At 45.6% G+C, this 18,433-nt stretch overlaps 1 protein-coding gene across 1 annotated transcript in view; it reads left to right on the top strand.

Moving 5' to 3' along the window:
* Positions 1 to 13,117, top strand: part of LOC135827918 (uncharacterized) — a 78,369-nt gene extending 65,252 nt beyond the window's left edge. Inside the window, exons 37-40 of the mRNA XM_065340355.1 lie at positions 2,629 to 2,800; positions 4,541 to 4,657; positions 7,882 to 8,004; positions 13,113 to 13,117. Of these exons, the coding sequence (XP_065196427.1) occupies positions 2,629 to 2,800; positions 4,541 to 4,657; positions 7,882 to 8,004; positions 13,113 to 13,117 (417 nt within the window). The remainder of the gene's footprint in view (positions 1 to 2,628; positions 2,801 to 4,540; positions 4,658 to 7,881; positions 8,005 to 13,112) is intronic.
* Positions 13,118 to 18,433: the final 5,316 nt, after the last annotated feature.

Raw genomic sequence — 18,433 nt, 5'->3', positions numbered from 1 at the left:
GCCGAAGTTCGATAAAACAGAAATGCACATATGGCCCAACTTCTGCGAAAACCAGGCTTAGGGTGAAATGATTTTTTTGAGAAAAATGATGTTTTGTAAAAAGGTTTTGTCGCGTGGCCGCTCGAGTGCAGTGAAGTGGAACCAAAGAGATTCTCGCTTGTTTGAAGAAGTGGCAGTCATGGCAGGAAGGGTTTCAGCAGTCAGGGAAGTCAAAGGGCTTCCGGTAGAATATTACCTGCTACTCCTCTAGTCACAACGACGAGTTTTTGAGCTGATCGAACGGATTCCATCTCCTTCACTCAGGGATGGCGAAATTTCTGCGCTAGCTGCTGCTTGCGGAAAATGGTGAAGAAACCATCTCCAGTTAGAGTGGTGAAGGCGATAGCGAGGAGAACCTGGACGACATCGATCCAGCCAATCGAAGTACGGAGCTACTAGCTGTTTCTGGGCCTCACGCAAAGGGAACACGCGCAACAGAGCTCATACGTTTGCAGCAAGTTCACGAGGAAAAAGGCTAGAAGCGCAGTGTGAAAACTGTTTTGATTGAAGTCCTTGGCTGGATGAAGTGCTACTGAATGCCAGGCGAATGAGCGAGCAGATCGAGAGAGCTAAGAGGCCTCCACTCGAGACTTTCCTCGCTGGGCAGCTAGCTGCAAGGGATTGTACGGCGTGCCGAGATTTCACTTGCTGGTCAGCACCAAGCAGACACTGCAGCATGCCAGCACACTATGCGCATACTACGAACAATGGAACAGCTTGAAAGGCTGTGTTCTTGCTTGGTTTTGAATCGTTCAAAAGGTGCCATCTCAACTGGAGTCGGGTTTCCTTGTGGTGTGTAGCGCCAGAGCATGCCAGTACATGTATGCAGCCCCAGAATGTGCTGAGTGAGGAGCAAACAAAATTCATGCAGAACTGTGCATGGCCACTACAGCCTGCAGCACCAAGGGGCCACAACAAGCCTGCCCTCACATGCCTACCTTGTCATGTCACCTAAACAAAAATCATCCATGTCTCTTCCTTCAGTCTGGTGGATCTCTATTCATTTCTTTCCTATGATAACAATTTTGTGTTTTTTTGGATTTTTTAACACAATACCCTGGTTTGTTTGAGATACTTTTAACCCTTTATTACCGGATTACTTGCACAGCATGCACCAGAATTACGAATTTCAGCACAATTTCCAACTTCACCAGGTCATAACTTTGGTCTCCTTCACTTGATTTTCACAATCTAGGGCTCGTTGGAAAGCTCTTGGCGAGAGCAACACCAGGGTACCAAGCTTCATTATCCAGTCGCCACAAATCCGGCGCGGTAACACAGCAAAGTCGTCTCCAAGCCTGATATGCAAGCAAATTCGTCCCATCAACGCCATTCCACTCTCCTTCATCGCAGAACGCTCAAATTTGTTTGAGACGATTCAAACTTCAGCCGACTACGTCATTATGATGTGCTTAGTCGCTCAAAGAGCACACGAAAAGGGATTTTCCCCAAAAATGGCGAAGTGATCGATCAAAAATTTGAATTTGCCGAGATGAGAATACGGCACGCGATATCTCTGGCGTCCGACATCGTAACTCTTCGGCGATTGTTGCATTGGATAGCTTGGAGTTTCCGCTACCAAATAGACCTTTCGATTGTTGAATTCGCAATGATGGAGTTACGAAGATATTACTGGCCTACAGACTTTCGATCATATATGATCGAAAGTCTGCAGGCCGGTAATAAAGGGTTAACACCACTATGAGTCGACCCACACCTGTAATATTTTGTTTCCTGACCTCCCATGCCCAGTAGAAGCTGAAAATAGGAAAAAGTCATTTTGTGAAATTTCACCCTAAGCCTGGTTTTCGCAGATTCTGGGCCATATATGGTAGGTTAGAACTGGGGTATGGACAATGGTTCTCTGTAATTCTCACGAAATTCGCTATGTGAGTTTGTTATATGTGAGTTTGTATATGTGAGTTTGTTATAATGTGAGTTTGTTATAATATAACATGTGAGTTTGTTATATGTGAGTTTGTTATTATGTGAGTTTGTTATATGTGAGTTTGTTATATGTGAGTTTGATATGTGAGTTTGTTATATGTGAGTTTGTTATATGTGGAGTCAACTGCACATTGTTGGAGTTGTCTTAAACATTTCACGGGTCTTTGGACCCAGGAATAAAGGCCAGACTTGATACTTGTTGCCAGGGACTGTTTGCTGTGCCCTGGGGTTTGTTGCCCCATTTAATGATTGGCTTACCCTGTGTTCCAGGGTCCTGGCATCACGGGAAAAGCCTGCTGAATGCTGGACAGGATCTGTTTTTTTTGTTTTTTTGTTGTTGTTGCTTTTCTGGTGGTGGTGGTTTTGCTATCTCTAAAGTATTGCTTCGTTTTATTTGAGTTTCTAAGGATTAGCTGGGGAAGTGAACTGCATGAAGAGAGAAACAAAAATTCCACACCAACCAGGACTCGAACCCGGGACCTTGCTTTTTTTAGAGTGTAATTGTTTTTGTTTCTCTGTGTTTGTGTGTGTGTGTCCATGTGTGTGTTTCTCTGTGTGCAAGGGTCCATGTGTGTGTGTCCGTGTGTGTGTACATGTATAATGTTTGTGTGTCAATGTTTGTGTACACCCACCCACACACAGTCTTCGAGCAGTAGCACACCGGTCAGCAGTCATCAAGGCATGATCCCGTGTGGTGTGGATCTCTACTGTGAGGATCTGGATCAATACAGTGATATAGGCAGCAATAAGACTGAATTTGTGCCTTGCATCACCGGTGCTGGTCCCACTGCACCAACTGGAACATATACACAGAGTAAGAGTGTGTTTGATTGGGCCGATCCCAAAAACGAATAATAATATGAACAGGTCGCATATTGCCCGCATAAAACGAATCATACGGGGGTCATGTACCTGTCAATGATTGTTAACCAGAGTTGCTTGTTGGTGGCGAGGTTGAGGCATTTCTTAATCGGCACATTCAGAGGCTTGAGGTCTTCTCTGATGTTGTCGACCCATCTCTTGTGGGGTCGTCCACGGGCGCGCTTGATGTCCGAAGTATTGCTTTAGAACGGACGGTTTTAGTGGTATGCATTGGCTCTGGGGTTCTCAGAACATATGGAATGTTCACACAGAGTAAGGGTGTGTTTGATTGGGCCAATCCAGGACAGGATGACTAAATACTAACACGCAAAGGTTCAGGCACAATGTATGCGGGTGACGGAGGTGTTAGAAAATTGCAGATTTTTGGTATTGAGGCCGAACATCATGTGTGGCAACAACAATATTTTTCGGAATCTACACGAGCACAAGCAGGGGCAAGCAGGGGCAAGCAGGGGCAAGCAGGGGCAAGCAGGGGCAAGCAGGGGCGTCAGACACGCCACAGTCATTGCGGTATTCACCGTACCACTTTTTGCCCCAGGTGCCACGTAAATCAAGAAAATACACCGATTTGGGCTCTAAATTTCAAAACATTTCCGCTGCGCCACCCCTCCCCCACGAGTAAATTGGACTTCAGATGGCTGACCGTCCCACACTAAATTACCTTCCACTGCCCTTGGTACATGTATGTAAGATCCCAGTAAAGTTCATATTTCGTTCTTATAGCTTATACGCCTACTGTAATAATGATACATTACTGGCTATACATTTACATGTTGAATTTTTACTTTGGTGGGTCAGATCTCCTCACCGCCCACCGATTTCAGGCGTGTAGCACCGCCGTTGTAGGTAGTCCGGTTGGAGGGGGGTCTGGAGGTATCCTCCGGGGAAATGTTTTGAAATTAGGGTACAAAATCCTGCATTCTGGGCACTTCTGGGCGAAAAAGTGGTCCGGTCAAAGCCGGTCCGGCCGGACTGGCTGCTACGCCCCTGGATTTAGGTGCTGTATCTGCGCCTTCATCCTTGGGGGTGCTGGCGTTCCTACGGATGTGGAGAACCCGGCCTCCGGCCAAGTCTCTTGCGAACCCTTGACTTTGTTTAGTTAGACGTAGGTGCGTCCGCAAGGAATACAGTTCTGTTTTCTAGTGTGTGTGTTGAGCGTCATTTACGAATAGGGCTGCAACGAATATTCTATTTCACAGACGAACGAATACTCATCCATAACGAATGAATAACGAATATTCTCTCAAAATGCTGGATTATCTCTAAGGTCGAAACAATTATTTAAATAGGAACTAAATCGATTTGTTTTGTAAATGAATCGAATATTCTATACCAAAAGAATCTTAGAAAGAGTTTGGCTAGTCCCCAGTTGTTCTAGACCAAGTAGATGTCTAGTGGAGTCATGTCCACTACTCTTGTGAGTCACAGTCCCCTTTCTCAGCACATAACACATGTACGTATCACTCCATCTGTTCAAGAATTACTACAAATTGATCGACAGAAGCAGAGTGTGCGCACGTGTCAAAACGAACGAATTTTCTAAAGGGGAAAATATTCCTTCCATCGGGTTCCTAACGAATATCAATCGAATATTCGAATATTCCTTGCAGCCCTATTTACGGATCTCATTGGCTGCCTACCTGATTGCTCACTATATGTATTTTCACTGCAGGTAATCTGGCCGCTGGAAACTATGCATTCCAATTGAGAGCTCTAGTCAACATCACTCTCCCGGCAACTGGCGACTCGTTCACCGGCTACAGCAACACTAGCCTTCTCTTCACAGTTGGTATGTGACAGCCTGTACCGTTGTTCAAATGACTCATGGTGCTGTTGCCATATCGTTGTCGTGGTGAAATTGCCATGACGTCACAGTGGTGATGTTGCCATGGCAGTACTTGGTCCGACTTATTAAAGGGGAAGTATACCCTAAAATCTAATTTTCACCAGTTGTAGTCTTCGGGGTGCTGAGTCGAATGGTCTTGGTCCGAGGAAGCTGAGACGCTCCCTTCCTACTTGAATCCCAATCGAACTCGCGCACTTCCACCGAAACTGGGTGACTGCGCCCTACTAGATGGGGATTTGTATGCAAAATGTCACTAAAAGCGCCATTTCGTTCTTATAAAAGCACGGATGACCGCCATTGGCCCATATGTTGTAGTCTTTGGGACGCTGAGTCGACTGGTTTTGGTCCGAAAAGGCTGCGATGCAGCGTTCCTCCTTTATTCCCAATCGAACATGGTTGAACAAGCGGTCACGTGCTCCTGCGTACACCAGTCACCTGGTCACCGTGCCTGCAGGGTACAACTTACTAGCCCGTTTGACCTTTTTGGGGCGCAGTCCTGTCACTCGAGTTGAACTCGAGTTGAACCTTGGTGTGAAAGTTGTCGCCTGCTGGCGCGGTGACCAGGTGATCCGAGGACTCCGCACCGTATCCGCCGGATAATTCACCCTTTCTGCGCTTCAGTTTTCCAGCCAGGTTGTCGCCTGAAAGTCGACCTCAAGGCCGGTTATTTATTTCGATCAACTTCTCGACGATCTCTTCTATGATCTTGATTCGCCGGCCGCCACATTGTGAACGACTGCGATCTGGATGGAGCGATGCTGGTGCTTTCTGCACGAGTTTCTGGAAAACGCGTTTCCTGAAATTCTGCCAAGGAAACAGCGATTGCAGCGATTTCAATCCGCCAGGAGGCACTCGAGACCGATCGCCCAGGAGGTTCTGGTACTCCGTGACAATCCTCCATCGCAGCGGGGTGTTGATTTCAGCACCAGGCCTTCTCTGTGTTGCGCGAGAAGCAACAGGAGTCCTCTGACGACAAAATTTGGACGCAAAATGCTCGAGTCAACTAGGATCCTGAGCCGCTGCCTCCTTTGGATTTGGAGCCATTTCTTCTTCAACATCACAAATTGACAACTGAATGATAGTGTTAGATAGCTGGAAAGTTTATTCCGTCCTGAGATTATTTGAATTTGTTTGGTTGATGTTGGAAGCGAAACGCACATTTTAAAAAGTCGGACCAAGTATTTCAAATCCAGTGAAACGTCCATAAAGAATTACACTGATAAGACAAACGTTCACTTCCGAAGAACTCGAATTCCAAGTTCCATTCGATAAATCACTGTGTATTGTACCCTAAATTGAGAGCTCGCGCGTTGCCTGCCGACTTGAATTCTCACACGAGTAAGTCGACAGGAAAAGCGTGAGCTCTCACGTAGGGAAGAGTACCCAATTCTCCAAGTACTGTCCAAGTCACTACAACCATTTTCTTCAGGATATGAACTGGAGGGAGAAGAAATGATGCGATACAAATCTTGCAAATGGCTGCTTACACAGACCGAAGAACGAGCAGTTGCTGTTTGCTGACTCTGAGTTTCAAGAACTGAATCGATCATCAGACGAAAATGGATTCTGACCCTGCACTGAGAGTACTGCTATAGACCATGAATGTTGCAACCCAGCGTAACAATAGTACCATGGCATTGTGTAAGGCGATTGCTGTCTGATGATCGGTTAAAACCAAGGAAACTCAGAGTTACAGCAGAAACGCTTTTCATTCTTTTCAAGTGTGTGTAACACGATATGGAGTGTTTGAGAACGTGTTCTGTACTCCGTTACGCGATATTCTCAGGGAATCAGGTGGCAATGTTCCAAAGGTGATGTTAGATAACACTTGCAATTTTTGTTATTTTATTTATTTTACTAGGGTGTTTCCCACAGACCTATGGTCTTCTTACGGGAGCCCGTTAACACTTGCATGTACTTCCTCCGTATACAAAATTCCCGCTCAACGAACCGCGCTAAAGGCTGTCATCGACAACCCACATTCATGTCGAGGTACGTTTAGTTGATTCCGAACAGATTCTCCAAGAAAGCCATGCGTGTGAGGTCGTTGCCGATACTGGAACTCATGAGTCAAGTAAAAACCTTTTTGGCTCGAAACTGACAAAGCTGCAGTGGTGCTCGGGGTTGAGCACTGGTAGATATACGTGGAGTCACGCGGCACTCTCTGCCTTGAAGCTGGCTAGGCTCTGTACTTACAGCCCGACGGCACGCGGCACGCGGCCTCATACGCAGCATGAGAACATAGTCATAAAGCTGTTCCGCTCACAGACTCAGTCACGGCAAGATGAAACATTGAAGTCGTCGTGCAACCAGGCACAACCAGACGTCTCCTTTGTAGGGAAGGGGAATCACAGCGACCTCCCCGAAGCCGTTGTAGAATACTGGGAGGGGTATCCTCCCGAGAAAATGCGAAGCATTCGGATGTGCTTGTACGACCCGTTTCACGACATAATGGAGGTCGCGGGCGAAACGACTGAATATAGTCGACACCGAGGCGTACACAGCTCTGGAGATGACGAGGACGTAGCCAAAGTCCCGTGTCGGATCATCACTGCAGCTGACAAGAAGCTGAACGAAATGCGAGCAGAAGCAGCGACTGTTGACGATGCGAAGTCAGCGTCATCAGGTGACAATGACACGAGCGAAGAAGACTCTGAATAAACTCAATATCATTCATCTGAGTTGCTTTTTGTCTTTGTATATAGCTTATAAATACCATTTTATCTCTAATATAAGCACGGTCCTTTATTTTTTCAATGTACCTCCACCCCGTGCTATTAATGGAGACGTTCCTTTATTGGAGACTGTTCCATTATTATTTCAACCTCATTTCAGAGGCATGTTGCCATGCCAAATTCATGTCAGACACACACATTTCAGGGTTTTTTTCGCCGATACAGATAATGAACTTACACAGTGTGCTTATAATGGAGGCTGAGCATTTTATTTTTGAATGCCGCCCCAAGGTGTTCTATTTTTGGAGACATGCTATTATTGGAGACTGTGCTTATATTAGAGATAATACGGTAGGTGAGACAATGCCACCAGTGTTATTCTAAGTCAAGCTAAACAATTCCAGAGCTGTGCGCAGCCTTAAAAAAAGTCACGATTTTTTTGTATACGGAGGAAGTAATGTTATTCTGTTATTCACTTTATCACCATATCAGACTCAAATGAATGTACAGCAAGAACACATGGTTGTCATGCCAACGCTAACTGTAGCAACATCCTTGGTTCATATACATGTGCATGTTCAACTGGTTACCAAGGAAATGGAACACATTGTTCAGGTAAGTCGTAATGTTATGACTCGGCACACTTGACTGTTTCATCAATTTTTGTGTGAAGTAGTTCAAGTTTGTTTCGCGTTTCCTTCAACTTTCGCGTTCCAAGCCACGGTTGTTCACACGAAGTTCCCCATCCCGTGATGTCAAACGAAAATTCGCTTGAATGACAAGAGCAAAGAAGACTCGGAATAAACTCAATAGGGAGGTTCCGGAGTACGATTTTTCGTGCCAAAATCCGTGGAGGCTCTACGGAATTTTTATACGTCGTTTTCGAGCAGTGAAAAGTTCCGGGGTATCGAGCAGTGAAAAGTTCCGGGGTACGGAACTTATGTGTTTGCCGTCATTGCCTAGGTTACGATCGCAAACACGTCACATTCCCGCGCGATGCCTTTTTATTTTGAAAATTTGTACCGAAATCAAAACTTCCCGCGAAAAATCGATGTTTCTCGAACCAAATTTGTAAGCGAAAAAATCTTTCTGCACCCGATGACGCAAATCTCCATACGAAGCATGGTTCGTATGAAAGCCAGTCCACACGGATTCTCGTGCCGAAAAATCGTATGGAGCACGCCTGGAAAAATTCGTAGCGCCCATACGGATTTTGGCACGGAAAATCGTACCCCGGAACCTCTCTAATATCATTCGTCTGAGTTGCTTTTTGTCATTGTATATACCTTATAAATAGGTTTTAAAAACAATGCCACCAGTGTTATTCTTAATCAAGCTAAACAATTCCATAGCTATGCGCAGCCTTAAAAAAGTCACGAAGTTTTTGTATACGGAGAAAGTAATGTTATTCTGTTGTTCACTTTATCACCATATCAGACACCAATGAATGTACAGCAAAAACACATGGTTGTCATGCCAACGCTAACTGTAGCAACATCCCTGGTTCATATACATGTGCATGTTTAACTGGTTACCAAGGAAATGGAACACATTGCTCAGGTAAGTCGTAATTTTATGATTCGGCACACTTGACTGTTTCATCAATTTTGATGCGAAGCAGTTCAAGTTTGTTTCGCGTTTCCTTCAACTTTCGCGTTCAAAGCCACGGGCGTTCACAAGAAGTTTCCCATTCCGTGATGTCAAACGAAAATTCGCTTGAATTTTCGCTCTGCACAACATCTCTGACGATAGAGAGTTTCCGCATGACATAATTACGTTAGTAACAAATGTAGTCGATCTATGGAAAGTCTAACCTACAATCCATGCCGATCTGTGTTCCGCCATATGTAGTTTTCGAATGACATAGCTGCCTTTGGCAACTCGGAACGCGGCAGTGTACGACCGGGTCAAGCTAGGGAGTGAGTCAACAATTTGCACCCCAATACACGTCCGGAGCGCCTCCGTTATCAGAGCCCTACGTACGTACTCTACATAGACAAATTTCCATAAGTGAAGTGCAAACTCGTGAGTTCACTGGTTTTCCCGCCCACTAACGTAAGGTTGCTCAACTTCACGTAGTGCGGAACGCCTGTAATGACTTATACATTAGGGGTCATCCGTAAATATTCCCTCAGCCCTGGAACCTTTGGATCCGTTGCATTATTTTCATGAAAAAATTCATGAAATTCAAATTCGTTACTTGTGGTACTCCCCCATTGATTTGTTTCCGTCTTCTCTTTGTGCCTTGTTCATGATTGTATTTTCCTCTTCCTCCTTTTCTTATATGACCACCTTCATCATTTTGCGAGAACTGTGGCAGTACGCTCAGTGAGAAGGCAGATTTTGCCTGTGCTTCTGGTGAAGTAAAATAAAGCTAAACAAACAAATACTAGGGGCAGACTCCCTACTTGAGAGCTCGCGGTTTTCCTGCCGACTTGAATTCTGATTGACTGACTCCCGACTGAAACACTGTGTATTGAGCAGGGAGTGGTGCTTTCTTGCAGGTTTGCCGAGTGGACGGTTCGATGGACTTCTCGTGTGCTCTGGATGGCAGTCGTGAGTCAGTCAAGTGAGAATTCAAGTCGGCAGGAAAACCGCGAGCTCCCATGTAGGGAGCAACACACTCTTCCCCTAGTATCACCGAAGTCGCACCAACCTCTTCTTCAAACAAATACTGTTATTTATTCCCTTAGCTATGCAGATGAGCCAGGGTCCCCACAGCTTTAATTTGGTAACTGTTTGTGTGTTTGTGTCACGCCTGGCGCTATCCCGTATCTGTCCCGTAGCGTACCGTACCATCAAACACAGCTGGCCACATATAGCTCGCCGCACTATTCAAAAGGGCTTTCAAACGCAAGATCATAACGTGAAGCAACTTGGAAGAATGAGTATGAATGCAAAGTGTATGGGGAAATGCATGTAGGGCGATAGTGCGGGTTCGAATCCCTGGGAATGCCTGAAAATAGGAAAATTGAAAAATTTATAACATCCCTATTCTTTTTTTGCCGTCATCAAGGCGGTAGATGGTGTCGTATTACCCTCAACCGTACCTGTCCCGTACCTTTCCCGTACCTGTCCCGTACCTGTCCCGTACCTGTCCCGTACCTGTCCCGTACCTGTCCCGTACCTGTCCCGTACCGTACCTGTCCCATACCGTACAATCAAAGACGGCTGGCCACAATGCATATTCATATATCAAATACAAGATCATAACGTGAAGCAACTTGGAAGAATTAGTATGCATGCGAAGTGTATCGGGGTCCGGGGATGCATGCAGGGCGATAGTGCGGGTTCGAAATCCCAGGTTATGTCTAAAAACAAAAAAGTAGAAATTTATAAGAATTTATAACATGTAGAAAGGAAAAGGACATATGGATACGAGTTAAGAGTAACGCTTGCCTTCCCCTCTAGGGTCTTTCCATAACCTTGAACCTTCCAAGTTGGAAGGCTGTCGGTTAGCGCTACGGAGATGTGTTGAAGCTAGGTGTCAGGACGTCGAATGTCTCAGTACTCTTTTCAGTTTTGTGCCTAGTTATTGCACTTTCGGACTGTATATTGTATCCAGTTACAGTAATGGAGAGTTACTCTTAACTGGTATCCATATGTTCTTTTCCTTTCTACATTTATTTATGGCTCAACATCCGAGTTTCAAATTTATAATATCCCTATGCTTTTTTTGTCTAGGTCATCAAGACAAAAAAGCATAGCTCTCTCATTTAGACACGAAAACTAGTCATTTCTCTTCAACCCCCCCCGCCTTGAGAAACGAACACATACATACGGCACATAGTATAGATTATTCTTTTCTAGCTGGATGTGCCCACACATACAAACTGTGCATCGGTATATTTCGAGAAACGAACAGGCGCTCACCCCCGCCTTAAACAGCTACTTTTTGTTTCTAAATAAAATTACGAATGGCTCCTAATGCTATTCTGTTGTCCACTGTATCACCATATCAGACACCAATGAATGTACAGCAAAAACACGTGGTTGTCATGCCAACGCTAACTGTAGCAACATCCCTGGTTCATATACATGTGCATGTTTAACTGGTTACCAAGGAAATGGAACACATTGTTCAGGTAAGTGGCAATTTTATGACTCCGCACACTTGACTGTTTCGTCGATTTTGTGTACAGTACAGTAAAAATAGAGGTTGCGAGTTTGCGGCAGTCAAGTGTCAAGTCGTCGGCGGAATAGCGCGAGCTCCAGTTTGGGAGCAAACCCATTCCTAATACAGTAAAACCTGGTGTAAGCGACCTCTGGGTTTAGCGACCACCTGCTCTTAATGACCGCTTTTTTCATGCATTGACTGTTCTACACATAAACGGCACTGGATACAGCGACCACCTACCTTACACGGCCATCAAACGACTTTTAGTGTACCAAGTTTCATATAGGACCTACGCACAGCGGCCCAAACCAGCCAAAAGTGTCGTCTTCACTGGCAGGGTTGACACAAACAGGGTTGAAGTGCGCTGGGTCCAAATATGTAATCGAAAGTGCCCAATGACTAGCATGTTATGCTGTTCTGTTGTCCACTGTATCACCATATCAGACACCGATGAATGTACGGCAAAAACAAATAGTTGTCATGCCAACGCCAACTGTAGCAACATCCCTGGTTCATATACATGTGCATGTTTAACTGGTTACCAAGGAAATGGAACACATTGTTCAGGTAAGTCGTAGTTTTATGACTCGACACACTTGAATGTTTCATCAATTTTTGTGCACATTAGTTGAAGTTTGTTTCGCTTGTCCTTCAACTTTCGCGTTCAAAGCCACGGGCGTTCACATGAAGTTCCCCTTCCCGTGATGTCAAACGAAAATTCGCTTGAATTTTCGCTCTGCAAAACATCTCTGACGATTGAGAGGTTCCGCACGACATAATTACGTTAGTAACAAATGCAGTGGATCTATGGAAAGTGTAACCTACACTCCATGCCGGTCTGTGTTCCGCCATATGTAGTTTTAGAATGATATAGCTGCCCTTGGCAACTCGGAACGCGGCAGTGTACGACCGGGTCGACCTAGGGAGTGAGTCAAAATTTTGCACCCCAATCGATTACGGAGCACCTCCGTTATCAGAGCCCTACCTATGTACTATACATAGACAACTCTCCATAGGTTAAGTGCAAACTCGCGAGTTCACGGGTTTTCCCGCCTACTAACGTAAGGTTGCTCAACTTCACGTAGTGCGGAACGTCTCTAATGACTTGCACATTAAGGATCATCCGTAAAATACTGATATTCCCCTTAATTAAACAACTAGTTTTGGTTTCTAAATAAATATCCACATTTACGAATGGCTCCTAATGCTATTCTGTTGTCCACTGAATCACTATATCAGACAACAATGAATGTACAGCAAGAACACATGGTTGTCATGCCAACGCTAACTGTAGCAACATCCTTGGTTCATATACATGTGCATGTTTAACTGGTTACCAAGGAAATGGAACACATTGTTCAGGTAAGTCGTAATGTTATGACTCGGCACACTTGACTGTTTCATCAATTTTTGTGTGAAGTAGTTCAAGTTTGTTTCGCGTTTCCTTCAACTTTCGCGTTCAAAGCCACGGGTGTTCACACAAAGTTCCCCATCCCCTGATGTCAAACGAAAATTCGCTTGAATGACAAGAGCAAAGAACACTCGGAATAAACTCAATATCATTCGTCTGAGTTGCTTTTTGTCTTTGTATATTGCTTATAAATAGGTTAAGCAATGCCACGAGTGTTATTCTATGTCAAGCTAAACAATTGCATTGCTCTGCGCAGCCTTAAAAAAGTCACGAAGCTTTTGTATACGGAGGAAGTAATGTTATTCTGTTGTTCACTTTATCACCATATCAGACACCAATGAATGTACAGCAAAAACACATGGTTGTCGATTTTGTGTACAGTACAGTAAAAATAGAGGCTGCGAGTTTGAGGCAGTCGTGAGTCAGTCAAGTGTCAAGTCGTCGGCGGAATAGCGCGAGCTCCAGTTTGGGAGCAAACCCATTCCTAATACAGTAAAACCTGGTGTAAGCGACCTCTGGGTTTAGCGACCACCTGCTCTTAATGACCGCTTTTTTCATGCATTGACTGTTCTACACATAAACGGCACTGGATACAGCGACCACCTACCTTACACGGCCATCAAACGACTTTTAGTGTACCAAGTTCCATATAGGACCTACGCACAGCGGCCCAAACCAGCAAAAAGTGTCGTCTTCACTGGCAGGGTTGACACAAACAGGGTTGAAGTGCGCTGGGTCCAAAAATGTAATCGAAAGTGCCCAATGACTAGCATGATATGCTGTTCTGTTGTCCACTGTATCACCATATCAGACACCAATGAATGTACGGCAAAAACAAATAGTTGTCATGCCAACGCCAACTGTAGCAACATCCTTGGTTCATATACATGTGCATGTTTAACTGGTTACCAAGGAAATGGAACACATTGCTCAGGTAAGTCTTAGTTTTATGACTCGGCACACTTGACTGCTTCATCAATTTTTGTGTGAAGTAGTTCAAGTTTGTTTCGTGTTTCCTTCAACTTTCGCGTTCAAAGCCACGGGTGTTTACCCGAAGTTCCCCATCCCGTGATGTCAAACGAAAATTCGCTTGAATGAAAAGAGCAAATAAGACTCGGAATAAACTCAATATCATTCGTCTGAGTTCCTTTTTGTCTTTGTATATAGCTTATAAATAGGTTAGACAATGCCACGAGTGTTATTCTAAGTCAAGCTAAACAATTGCATAGCTATGCGCAGCCTTAAAATGTCACGAAGTTTTTGTATACGGAGGAAGTGATGCTATTCTGTTGTTCACTTTATCACCATATCAGACACCAATGAATGTGCAGCAAAAACACATGGTTGTCATGCCAACGCTAACTGTAGCAACATCCCTGGTTCATATACATGTGCATGTTCAACTGGTTACCAAGGAAATGGAACACATTGCTCAGGTAAGTCGCAATTTTATGATTCGGCACACTTGACTGTTTCGACGATTTTTATGCGAAGCAGTTCAAGTTTGTTTCGCGTTTCCTTCAACTTTCGCGTTCAAAGCCACGGGCGTTCACACGAAGTTCCCCATTCGCTTGAATTTTCGCTCTGCACAACATCTTTGACGATAGAGAGTTTCCGCACGACATAATTACGTTAGTAACAAATGTAGTCGATCTATGGAAAGTCTAACCTACAATCCATGCCGATCTGTGTTCCGCCATATGTAGTTTTCGAATGACATAGCTGCCTTTGGCAACTCGGAACGCGGCAGTGTACGACCGGGTCAAGCTAGGGAGTGAGTCAGCAATTTGCACCCCAATACACCACCGGAGCGCCTCCGTTATCAGAGCCCTACGTACGTGCTCTACATAGACAAATTTCCATAAGTGAAGTGCAAACTCGTGAGTTCATGGGGTTTCCTGCCCACTAACGTAAGGTTGCTCAACTTCACGTAGTGCGGAACGCCTCTAATGACTTGTACATTAGGGGTCATCCGTAAATATTCCCTCAACCCTGGAACCTTTGGATCCGTTGCATTATTTTCATGAAAAATTCATCAAATTCAAATTCGTTACTTGTAGTACTCCCCCATTGATTTGTTTCCGTCTTCTCTTTGTGCCTTGTTCATGATTGTATTTTCCTCTTCCTCCTTTTCTTATATGACCACCTTCATCATTTTGTGAGAACTGTGGCAGTACGCCCAGTGAGAAGGCAGATTTTGCCTGTGCTTCTGGTGAAGTAAAATAAAGCTAAACAAACAAATACTAGGGGAAGAGTGTGTTGCTCCCTACGTGGGAGCTCGCGGTTTTCCTGCCAACTTGAATTCTGATTGACTGACTCCCGACTGAAACACTGTGTATTGAGCAGGGAGTGGTGCTTTCTTGCAGGTTTGCCGAGTGGACGGTTCGATGGACTTCTCGTGTGCTCTGGATGGCAGTCGTGAGTCAGTCAGGTGAGAATTCAAGTCGGCAGGAAAACCGCGAGCTCCCATGTAGGGAGCAACACACCCCTCCTCTACTATCACCGAAGTCGCACCAACCTCTTCTTCAAACAAATACTGTTATTTATTCCCGTAGCTATGCAGATGACATTACTTCCGTAACGTTTGGCGCTAGCCAGGGTCCCCACAGCTTTAATTTGGTGTTTGTTTGTGTGTTTGTGTCACGCCTGGCGCTATCCCGTATCTGTCCCGTAGCGTACCGTACCATCAAACACAGCTGGCCACATACAGCTCGCCGCACTATTCAAAAGGGCTTTCAAACGCAAGTTCATAACGTGAAGCAACTTGGAAGAATGAGTATGAATGCAAAGTGTATGGAGAAATGCATGTAGGGCGATAGTGCGGGTTCGAATCCCTGGGAATGCCTGAAAATAGGAAAGTTTAAAAATTTATAACATCCCTCTTCTTTTTTTGCCGTCATCAAGGCAGTAGATGGTGCCGTATTACCCTCAACCGTACCTGTCCCGTACCTTTCCCGTACCTGTCCCGTACCTGTCCCGTACCTGTCCCGTACCTGTCCCGTACCTGTCCCGTACCTGTCCCGTACCTGTCCCGTACCTGTCCCGTACCGTACAATCAAAGACGGCTGGCCACAATGCATATTCATATATCAAATACAAGATCATAACGTGAAGCAACTTGGAAGAAGTAGTATGCATGCGAAGTGTATTGGGGGTCCGGGGATGCATGCAGGGCGATAGTGCGGGTTCAAAATCCCAGGTTATGTCTAAAAACAAAAAAGTAGAAATTTATAAGAATTTATAACACTCAATCTGCGAACAGCATGCTGTTTCTTTCTTTGTGAACTCATCAGCGCAGCACAGAGGAAATGAGGCCAAACCTAATAGCAATGAAAATAAAAATTTCCAATCAGGCCCGAACGTACCTTGCCAGAGTGCTCAAACTGACAAGTCAGTGAGCTCTGCGTAATGCAAACGGCAAAGGCACTACCCCACATGAGAGTGCTCAACTACTACAAGAGCAGGTTTCGTCTCGAGGTGGTGCGTAGTGCAGTTAGCTTTTTTTGAGCACCGTAGTTTTTCGCAGGTTTTGTAGGAGCCAGCCGGCAGCAGGCCGGTCTGGAGCAGGGTAGGGGCTGGATAGTTTAAAATTAGTTAGTAAATAGTTAGAGCGTTCCAAATGCCCACGTCCGGTGAAAATCGCAGTTGGAATTCGGTCTCTCCGAAAGTTCTAAAGAGGAACACTAGAGGAAAGAGGAATGGCTACTCCGACCTGATATCCGTGCAGCTGACCAGTAACTTGAGCTGCAAGGCCACGTTTCATTCCCAAGACACTCTGACACGACTTTGCCGAAACGGTTTCCATCTTATGTCAGTGGAAGTGCGCGTCACTCAACTGGTGCCTGATTCCGTGGAATTCCAAATTCACGATGTGCCTATCTGGGTCCAGGACGACGTTATTATCGAAAGCCTGGGTGTCTTTGGATCGGCCGTTGGGCCTCTTCGCCATGGATTTGTCAAGACGAAGTCAGGGCTCGCCATTGCCACTGGTATCCGCTTCGCCACATTCTCTCTTCGCCCCAACATGCAGATTCCGTCGTATGTGAAAACATCTACGAACAACTTGTTTCGTGTACGCTACGAAGGCCAGCCTGCAACCTGTCGTAAATGCTCCCAACCGGGACACATCGCTGCAGATTGTAAACTTGCCTCAGGAGCGACATACGCCAAGCGAACCGCGCACACCAGAACAAGCGCAACTGCAACTGTCGGAGGGCAACCTGGTGAACTTACCGTACAGACCGGAGTCCAAAACGAGTCGCCAGACTCGGCACGCTCCAGCAGAAGGCCCAGCACCAGCCTGAGTACTCTCTCGAGTACTGGATTTAGTACGAGTGCAACTCCTGTGGGGTCAAATGTTGAAGAACCCGCAGTCAACACTGAAGTGCTCGAAACGGATTTGAATTTGAAAACTACGAAAGTAGATGAGGGGACTACTGAGGTTACTTCAGCGCTGAACAACCTGACAGATACTGAGCCAGACATGTCGTCCGCACAGGGATCGCTGTCAAGCATGACAGCACACCCCAGAACTCCCCTCGCGGACATCGAAGTAGACATTGCAGAGCGAGATCTAGAACGGACAGAGCGACTCCTATCAGAAGTGGCATCAAACATCAACACCGAAGCGATCCACACCTGGTTCACGCCTGAACGACGAGGCAGGAATGCCAGCACTGAGTCCTCACCAGAGTTGGCAACTGGGGGGAAGAAGAAGGATTCCCGGAAACCAACAAATCTAGCTCCAGGCTCACGATTTAGTCCGCTTGCCAGAGTCTAATCGTGACTTGAAAAAAAAATGCAGAACTATAACTATAACACCCACAGCACCACCTACCTCCTCGACCCAGTCACTGCGCCTCCTGGTGACTAATGCTTTTAGCTTAGCAAACAAATTTGGAGAATTTGTCCACACTGTCACGCACCATAATGAAGACATCGCTGTTGTGACCGAGACCAAGTTTGATGCAACTATCATGCCAGCTAAAGAGATGCGAAAAGACCACCAACAATCTATTAGATCATGACTGGTTCACATTCCACGTTGAAAGTACTGTCCCTGAACATCTGCAGCCTCCGCCAGAAGCTGCAGGATCTAATGCAACTGGCCTCTACTTGTGTGCCCAATGTAATAGCTGTCTCAGAAACTTGGCTCGATGGTACCATTACAACAGCAGAAATGTCTTTACCAGGTTACACCCTACATCGCCTAGACCATTGCGGGAACTTGGGTGGTGGTGTGTGTATATACACTGATGTCGGACTGAAATGCCACCCCCGGCCAGATCTTGCCACACAGGGTATTGAGTGCTGCTGGGTAGAGGTGAAGGCCCAGCCGAAGCCTTGTCTCATTGCCTGTCTGTATCGGCCACCTCATATGCGAGTGTCTTACTGGCAGGCCCTGGAAGCAACGTTCACTCATGCGATGAGGGAGCCAAAGGATGTGATAATCTGTGGTGACTTCAATGTTGACTATAGCTGCCAGAGTGGTCAACTCTCATATCTATCTGACATCG

The sequence above is a fragment of the Sycon ciliatum genome, chromosome 12 (genome assembly GCF_964019385.1).
Source record: "Sycon ciliatum chromosome 12, ocSycCili1.1, whole genome shotgun sequence".
Classification (NCBI taxonomy): Eukaryota; Metazoa; Porifera; class Calcarea; order Leucosolenida; family Sycettidae; genus Sycon; species Sycon ciliatum.
Note: the sequence above shows the minus strand (reverse complement) of the source record. Positions and strands in the feature narration are given on the sequence as shown.